The 8,982-nt window shown below is 36.1% G+C and overlaps 2 protein-coding genes across 2 annotated transcripts; both read left to right on the plus strand.

Moving 5' to 3' along the window:
• The first annotated feature begins 598 nt into the window (after nt 1-598).
• Nucleotides 599-3,267, plus strand: LOC112142751 (palmitoyltransferase ZDHHC23). Its single transcript, XM_036215320.1, has 4 exons — nt 599-605; nt 1,227-1,941; nt 2,403-2,570; nt 2,747-3,267. The coding sequence occupies exons 1-4, from the start codon at nt 599-601 to the stop codon at nt 3,018-3,020; spliced, it is 1,164 nt and encodes a 387-aa protein (XP_036071213.1). The 3' UTR covers nt 3,021-3,267.
• Nucleotides 3,268-7,431: 4,164 nt separating this feature from the next.
• Nucleotides 7,432-8,765, plus strand: zgc:153704 (uncharacterized protein LOC767759 homolog). The gene is made up of 6 exons (XM_024263064.2): nt 7,432-7,644; nt 7,865-8,004; nt 8,079-8,158; nt 8,229-8,342; nt 8,409-8,510; nt 8,591-8,765. The coding sequence occupies exons 1-6, from the start codon at nt 7,552-7,554 to the stop codon at nt 8,608-8,610; spliced, it is 549 nt and encodes a 182-aa protein (XP_024118832.1). The 5' UTR covers nt 7,432-7,551; the 3' UTR covers nt 8,611-8,765.
• The last annotated feature ends 217 nt before the right edge of the window (nt 8,766-8,982 follow it).

Below are 8,982 nucleotides of genomic sequence, written 5' to 3' on the forward strand. Positions count from 1 at the left end.
TGAGGGCGCTCTGCGTTGAAGCGACAGCTTGTGAATCTCAAAGTTATCTTTAGCAGGTCATTATGAAATGGGAGAAGTTGAAGCCTCCAGAGCCAGACGACCCCATGTGTTGCTGTGACTGTGACATCTTCTGGAGCAGATGCTGCTGTGACTGTGACGGCCTGGATCAAGCCTTCAGCAGGTATGAGGACGTAGACACAGCCACACAGCCTGCTTCACGTTATATGAAGGAGTGTTTGACTTAAAGAGAAACTCAAGTTGTACATGACCTCCAATTACCTTAGATACGAAAAACAAAATGCTACTAGAGCTGTGCAGGAGGACTTTCAGTGTTTTTGTGAATTTGCTTTTTAGGAACAGTGCTTCTAGAAACACTGAAATAAGAAGCTGCAGCCTTACTGAACGACCTCAGGTTCACTGGTGAAACTTTTCTGAGTTTCTTTTGCTTTCGCTGATTATGGATGAGCAAAAAAAAAAACACAGAAAAGCACAACTCATGTTCCTAGTTTTGCAAAAACATAAAATATTTTTTTTAAATATTTGTAAAGAGAGCAATAAATGAAACAATACATTTCAAAACTTATGATTAAATCTTTAGATGACCTGTGTGAAGCATTGAAAAATTGTATGTTTTATAATTTTTCTTTTGTTTTTCTTTTGGTTTTTACAATTAGAAATTATTTTTATACAAAGCACTTAAAAAATAATAAATACTTTTATCAGACAAGAGGTCTGCAAATAAAGTTTGATTTAATTTGATTTAATCTTATTTTATTTTATTTTATTTTGTTTTATTTTATTTTATTAAACTTAATGTATTTGATTTGATTTTATGCACCTCACTTGTTTTTACTTGTTTTATTTTATTTTATTTACATTTTTTTTATTTAATTTTATTTAATTGTATTTAAATTAATTTATTTTTATTTTATTTTATTATATTTAATACAACTTACTTGACTTTTACTTGGTTACATTTATTATATTTATTTACTTTTTTTAATTTTCTTTTAATTTAGCTCCGTTCCAATCAATTACCCTATGCTATGGTATGCTATGCTATGCTATTCTATGCTATTCAACTTACTTGATTTGGTTTGATTTGATTGGATAAGAGACAGTAAATTACTACTTCTAAACTAATAATCTATCTTTTGAGTATGAAAATGTACTAAATTTCATTCTAAAGTTGCAAATACATACTCCATTTATTGGTGTGTGATAAGTTAAACACAACAAAATCATACAAAAAGAACTACTGAGCTACTATGAAAAAAAAAATCACTTTTTTTTAATTTTCTACAGGTGGCTAAAAAAGAAATCCCACACAAGTGGCCTTCAGTCTCCTGTGTTCGGGGCGGTGATCGATAACCTGGAGATCTCCATGGTCCCAGCTCTGCTGCTGCTGCCCCTCCTGTTAAGAGTTGCATCTCTGCACTACCTGCTGGGCATCACCATCCTCACAGCTCTGCCGGGCCTGGTGCTGTGGTACTACTACGCCACCCACCGAAAGAAGAGACGCACCCTCTTCTTCCTCACTCTTGCACTGTACTCTTTAGGCTACTTGTACTACCTCTTCATCACAGAGATTTTGCCTCGTGGAGACGTCAGCCAGCTGCAGGTGTGCGTGGTTACCGCTGGAATGATTCTGACAATCATTTCTCTGATCCGCACTAAGAGGAATCCAGGATTTGTGACTGCTTCTCTGTGTGAAGCAAGCAGCCACAAGAAGAACAATAAGGAGGAGTCCGCATACCTGGAAAAACGTCTCCAATCAGCAGCCTCGTGTTCAGTGAACTCCTCAGAACTGCCAAAGAATGAAGATGCCCTCTCAACAAAGTGGAGTTTGTGTCCTGTGTGTAAAATAATGCGGCCCCCGCGAGCTGGACACTGCAGGACCTGCGGGTCATGCGTGCTGCGTCTGGACCACCATTGCATCTGGTGGGTCTGATGGGAATTATGTGTATTTGTGTGAAAAAGAGAATCAAATCTTTATTTTTACAAATCAGGAAATGAATATTTAGCAAATCCTTACACACTATCATCATTTACATCCATCTTCTATTCTGCTTTCCACTTTTGTTTGCCGTTTTATCATATGGATCCAAAAATTTGTCAACAGAGCCTTCTGAATTATTATGCTTTTGCTCCATTCTTTATTCTTCATTGTTTTTGCTTAAAAAAATAGACAATAAAATACTGAGTCAGCACAAACTTTAGTCGAAGGATTTCAAATGTTGCCTTAAATTGTGCACTACAATGAAAAACGGTATAGTGGCATGATTGCATAAAATTAAAGTATAGCTCTAAGTAAATAATACTTGGATTTTTGTGCAGAAGAAGTGTTCTTTGTGTGGCATGTTGCTCCTGCTTATGAGTTTCTGTGTGTTGAGATGCTGCAGGATAAACAGCTGTGTTGGACAAGCGAACCACCGCGGTTTCCTGCTGACCCTCTGTGTGTTTGTGTTGACTGCTGTGTACGGGATCAGCCTGGTGCTCCGCAGCCTCTGCCCCAGACAGTATCTGATGACGGCTCTTTTCTACTGTCCCGGCGTCTACAGTCAATCCAGGTTTGAAACTGCAACGTTTTTGAAAAGTTGCAAAAATAAAAAAGATTATCTTCAGGAGTGTTTGTAGGTCAAACTCTAATTTTTTAAATATCTTTAATCAGACCTGCTGTTGTTATGCAATACAAACAATTCTGAATTTTAAAAAAAGTGATCAAATTCATGTTATTTCTGTGCAGCACGGCGCTTTGCTTCACCTGTTGCTGGTACAGCAGCATCATCACAGCTGGACTGCTTTACCTGCTGCTGGCCCAGATCCTGAACATCAGCTCCAACGTGACGGAGCGGGAGGCTCAGCAGGCTCTCAGGAGCAAGAAGGCTCAGAGAGGCGTTCTAGGGCTCAGGATCTACACAGGAGAACATTCACGTGGATTCTACCAGAACTGGGTCGAGTTCCTCACCATGGCTGAAGCTGTAGTAGATATTCGCTCTAAACTCACTGATTTGGTCTAGTTTGGCTTTATTTTTCTTAATAAGATGCTTACACGGATACAAATGTTCTTATGGCATTTCTGCCCAGTGTATCTAAAAGTGAGTTATCAATTCAAATTATTTTAAATGTTGAAAACAAGGGCGTACTGATGCATGCTTTTGAGACAAGACTGCAGATTGCACAATACAATTCAAAATGTGGATCAAAAGCCATAATTTGTGATTTTTAAACAAATAAAAAGGCTAATAAAATCTGGAGTGAGCCCTGAGTTTGATTCAATCAGAAAGATAAGTCAGAATTTATCAAATCAATTGATAAGGAATTATGCTAATGTAAGGTTCTTTTGCAAAATGATTTAATGTTTTTTTAAGAGTTTCTATGACTTTATTTAAAACTATGCATAAGAAAAATAAATGGCAACACAGATGTAGCCTTTGGTTTCATAAAATGTTCACAGAACCTGTTCTTTACATTAATGTTTTAATATTGTCATGATTCACATATTTTAACTTAAAAACATTTTGAAGATGTCTAAGTTGGCATAAATACAAGCAAAGACAGCTACTGAAAGTCAAATATTGTTTTAAATAAAGACAAAAGTGTGTTCATCATGTGATGAAAATGAGAAAACAAACTTCCATGGCACCAGAATGAAAATTTCAAAACCCATTTTATGAGGCTCCAAAATAAAGATTCCCCATTACTCGGCTTAAATCTGAAAACTTTTTGGTCTCTGGTGCCATCTTGTGTTTTTCTCCACAACTGTACCACTCTAATAATTGTAGAATTTCGACATTTGTAAGGCCTTTAAAGCAGATTCAATTAATTAATCTGTCAAAAAAAACAATGTTTTGGTTCCACTTTTGGATAAAACAAATATTTACTAACTGGCAGATATATGATCTGAAGTCAAACAATTCAGGTTTCACTTGGATGTTGAGCCTAAGTTACTTAATTATAGTGTTTGCCAAATTCATCTGAGAGAAAAAGTTTGAACTCTTGATGACTGAAAAGTATATCGTGACCAGAACATTAAAAAATTGAAAAATGAAGACAAATACAGTGAGGTAAATAAGTATTTAAACACCCTGTAATTTTACAAGTTCTCCCACTTAGAAATAAAGGAGGAGTCTGAGATTTTCATATTATGTACACGTCCACTGTGAGAGACACAAAAAAGGAAAAATCTGCAAAATCATATCGTAGAATTTTTTAAATAATTTATTTGTACGATACTACTACAAATAAGTATTTGAAAATTTGATCAAATCCGTATTATTATTTGGTACAGTTGCCTTATTTGGTCATGCAGCTAACGACCTCAAACAGGTGCTTCTAATTAACTCTAATTAGTAGAGTGCAGGTGGACTTTTTGAAGGTGGACTAACAGGTCTTTGAGGGTCAGAATGCTAGCTGATAGACAGATGTTCAAATACTTATTTGCAGCAGTAACATACAAATAAATTGTTTAAAAAAATCATACAATGGGATTTCTTTATTTTTTAGATTGTTTTTCAAAGTAGACATGCACCTAAGATGAAAATGTTAGACCCTCCAAGTGAGAAAATGTGCATAATCACAGGGTATTCAAATGCTTATTTGCCTCGCTGTATGTTTTTTAAATAACAGTAAGGAAATAATTGTAATTTTCTAAAATCCATTTCATTTTACAAGCAGAACAAACTGGCTTTAAACACTATAATTACGTTTTACACAACTGTATTTCTAGGAACCTGCAACAAGCTGTGACATCAACATGTTTGCTTCTAATAAGTGAGATCTGATGAAAGTACAATAACAACTTTGCTTGGCACAACATTAAAATGTTGGTTTGTAAGGGCATCCTGTTGAAACTGGCACGGTATGCACGCTGGAGGACAGCTGCACTGTGGCGAGCGTTTTCACACACCTGAATCTCTTTCATACCAATTATTTCTCCCTAGAACTCTACTCAAGTTAAGAAATGTTAAAACCAATGTTTTATTATAATGCATCATTTCTTGATTTTTATTCTTTATTGTGTGTCGGTGCACAGCTTAGATTTGGAGAAAACATGAATATCAAATATGATACCAAGAGGAAGATCAGAGATTTGTACATTTAATTGCTGCCTTTGTCGTTCGTTTTTTAGATAACTCTTCCTCTACAACGGAACAGCCTCTAACCTTGGCCACAACAAAAGCAAAAAGAATGATAGTTTTGGAGTTTGTGGGTTTACATTCTGTTATTCAATATTTTTCATGGGTGATCTTAAATCTGAGAATCCAGGTTCTGCTCGGGAGTCTAAAGCAGGCCAACATCTATATGTGTTACCAAGGATGACACAAGAATTTGACTTCTACCTTCATGAAAAAGAAGATTAAAAATATACCTTGTCTAAGACTAAAGCTTGGAGTTTCAGCTCTGCAAAAAAAGGAGAAATGCAATGTTTGGAGTTTGGGGTGTAGTTCCTGTTTGATAAAATAATGAAAATGTATTGAAACCTAAGAATAACAACAGTATCACACTAACTACTGATATACATAGTCTTTCCTATTTATGGAGGGAAAATAAATCTGTTGTCAAATAATCCAGGAGGATTCAACAACAAATCTTTATTAGAAAAATGTGTAATGAATATAAACACTTTACATGTATGTACAGCTGTTGTGTGAGATTAAAATTCCTAAAAAAAATGTTGACAGGTTCTTAGAGTGCACTTTCCCACCATCTGACTCCGAGGCTCTGGCTCCTCATGGCATCGTGCTTGTTTTAACCTGCTCTTTTACAGACAAGTTAGGCCTTGATCCCTGTAATTATGAGCCTAAAACATTTCCAGACTAACTGTAAAAAAAAAGTACGTTTGTGTGAATTTATATTATTTTGTGTACAGAAAACTATATGTTTTCTATATACAGTGTCAAAAAAACAAATACAAGATATTTGGTCTTACTAAATACAGAAAACTTTTAGAGTAATTTTATTTGTTTCGTGTTCTGGCTTTTTGAAAGTAAAACAAATGTTTTTAATGTTTGTTTGTTCTATTTTATTTGATCATAAATTAAGTCATTAAAGGGGGAAATCCTTCAAACTTATTCAACAATAGATCCAGTTTGGACATCGACATTTACTGCCCCCACAGGTGAATGTTGGTATTGCAACAACTGTCCTTAGAGTTTAATTATTTAGCAAAAACTTTTATTCAAACACATTTACAAAAAGGGAAATAGTAATAATAATAAAAACAAAAAAAGTTGGTTCTGCATTATTTTCTGCTTGCAGAATACAGTCCATGAACCTCACTTAATTTAAGTTTGAGGGTTGCAGGGGCGTGTTTCTTAAATTTTACTTATACATCTCTTGTTTTTGCTTTTTTGTTTGTTTTGTTTTTGTAGATAAATATGCATGTGGTTTCTATGGTATGAATGTGATTAATTTTTAAGCGGTTGCCATTGGTGTGGCTAACAAATTCCCAAGGCTTTCAAAATTCCCACTGGAAAGAGGGAATCAACAAGTGAGACTTCATTTAACCAAAAGGAAAGACTTCTAAATTTTAAACCTGCGATAAACCCAAACTATTTTACTCATTTGAAAAAGTTTCTGTTTATTTTAATTTTAATCTGCTTGTTAACTTTTAATGAAGTGTACTTTCACTAACCTTTTTCTTAAGAACTTTTTGCACAAAAAGTTGCAGACATTCCAATTTTTTATCGTCAAATGATTTATATATGAGAGTAATTAATGACTAAATATTGTTCTTCAGTTGGATCATGGCTCGAGGACAATTTAAGGTGGCACCCCAACAAAAGTTACTCAATTTCTTGTTAGCATTTTGTTTTCCACTGTGCTACTAAATAAATACTTCGTGATTTATTATTTTCATCCTGTAAAGACATTCTTAGGCATTAGATCACTTTACTTTAACTACTTTTATTTTTATCCTATAAGATCATTTATACGCAGATTTTAAAGTACATCTGCTCATTATAGCGACTAAAATATCTCTTGGGGTCACTTTAGGATTTATTTTATCAAATAAGGGGAAAGAATGTCTTTAAATTGGCAGCACAAAGTAGCACAACACTGGGATGTGATTTGCAAGAGCATTTGTGTTGTGTTTTCCTGATAACAAATGCTGACAGGTGAGTTTGATTCTGTGCTCCACAGAAAGCCCTGGAGTGCTGCAGGCACAACCTTGTTTACCACCTCTGGACTGTGTTTTCAAACGCACACAGTCCAAAACCCATAAAAGAAAAAATCAGATTTATATCAGTTTGATTGAAAAGCTTCAACCCAAACAGAACGATGGGAATACGAACCCCACCCACTGTTATACAATTGTTTTTTTTTACCTCTTACATAGTCAGCTGAGTTGATTTGAGCCATGTGAAATGGCATGTGTTTGCCTGAAGCTTTTCGTGTTTGAACCCAGACCAGTTCTTTGGGGGTGGGTATGGAGGGATAGGTTGGCACAAAAGACCCGCTCTCCCCTATATAAGCTGTCATAAGGCAGAAGCTCCTGTGTGGACCGGCGCATCTTCATCCACGCTCTGACCCCACTCTGCAGCAGCCATGAACTCGGTGCTCATCCTGCTGGGAGCCGTGCTCTGCTCCCTGACCGTTTCCTCGGAAGTCGTACCTCAGGCAGACTTCAACCTGCAGGAGGTAAGATTTCAGCCACAGGGGGAGACTTTTTGTTTGTTTCAGAAAACAATTTTAATTTGTCATTATGCAAAAAAAAAACAAAAAAAATCTGAACTTTCATACATTTTAAAGGACAAAAAAAACTAACTTTTCAAAAAAAAAAGAAAGTCCCAACAAGCTAAATGATTGTTAGAAGTTGCAACTCTGATCTAATTTTCCTGCACTTCTCCTGTGTTCACAGATGGCAGGAAAGTGGTATCTGGTTGGATTTGCCGCCAACGCTCAGTGGTTTGTCCGCCGCAAAGCGACGATGAAGATGGGAACAGCCATGCTAAAACCAACCGCAGAAGGAGACTTGAGCATGGCCTACTCTAGTCTCAAGTGAGCATATACGTACAATCGACTGAATAAAGCATTTTTAAAAGTCACTCATTAGGTTTCATCATTTTCTTCAGTGCTGATGGCACCTGCTGGAAAAAGGACAGCCTTGCGAAGAAAACAGGCGTACCTGGGAAGTTCGCATATACATGCCAGAGTAAGTGAACCCAAAACATTGATGTCGAAGATATTGTTTCTCTGCTTTTACGTTTTTTAAATTATTTTAGGATGGGGGAGTGTGAATGACTTGACTGTGGTTGATGCCAAATATGACGAGTACGCCCTGATCCACACCCTCAAAACAAAAGGAGATGATGTCTACAGCGTCACCAAACTCTATGGTAAAGTCATGTGTGAAACCATACTCTCCCATGTAAACTCAGTGTTACTCACGTGTCGCCTCACAGGCCGCAGTCCTGACCTCGGTGCTGAGGTGATGGCGAAGTTCAAGCAGATCTCTTTGGAGAGCGGCATCCTGCCCGACAACATCGTTTTCCTTCCCAAAAATGGTAAGCTTCCATCATTCAGAAACCTCGTAGAAAACAAATGTGACTTCTAACCACCTGTTTAATTTCTGTTTTGTTAACAGGGGAGTGCACAGAGGCCTAATTTTCTGCTCCTGCTCATCACCCTTCACCTTCTGAACTCCTAAAGCCGCATTCATACAGCAAAAATACATCTACTCTGCGTGTTACGCTTGGTTTGAAGCTTTCATTTTCACATGTTGTGCTGAAGCCTTCCATCAAATAAAACAATTAAAATACTTTGCTTTATTATCTTTTTTAAACAAATACAGAGACATACATACATACAACACAATTCAGATTTCCTTTTTATCAACTGTTTACATCTACACGCTTTGTACAGATTTGTATACAAAACAATAATTTACGTCCCATAGAAGTCTAGTTACACTTAACTATACAACAAGTTGTAAATGAAATAAATATAAAAAATGATCACAGATGCTAAAAAAAAAAA

Source organism: Oryzias melastigma, linkage group LG14 (assembly GCF_002922805.2).
Source record: "Oryzias melastigma strain HK-1 linkage group LG14, ASM292280v2, whole genome shotgun sequence".
NCBI lineage: Eukaryota > Metazoa > Chordata > Actinopteri > Beloniformes > Adrianichthyidae > Oryzias > Oryzias melastigma.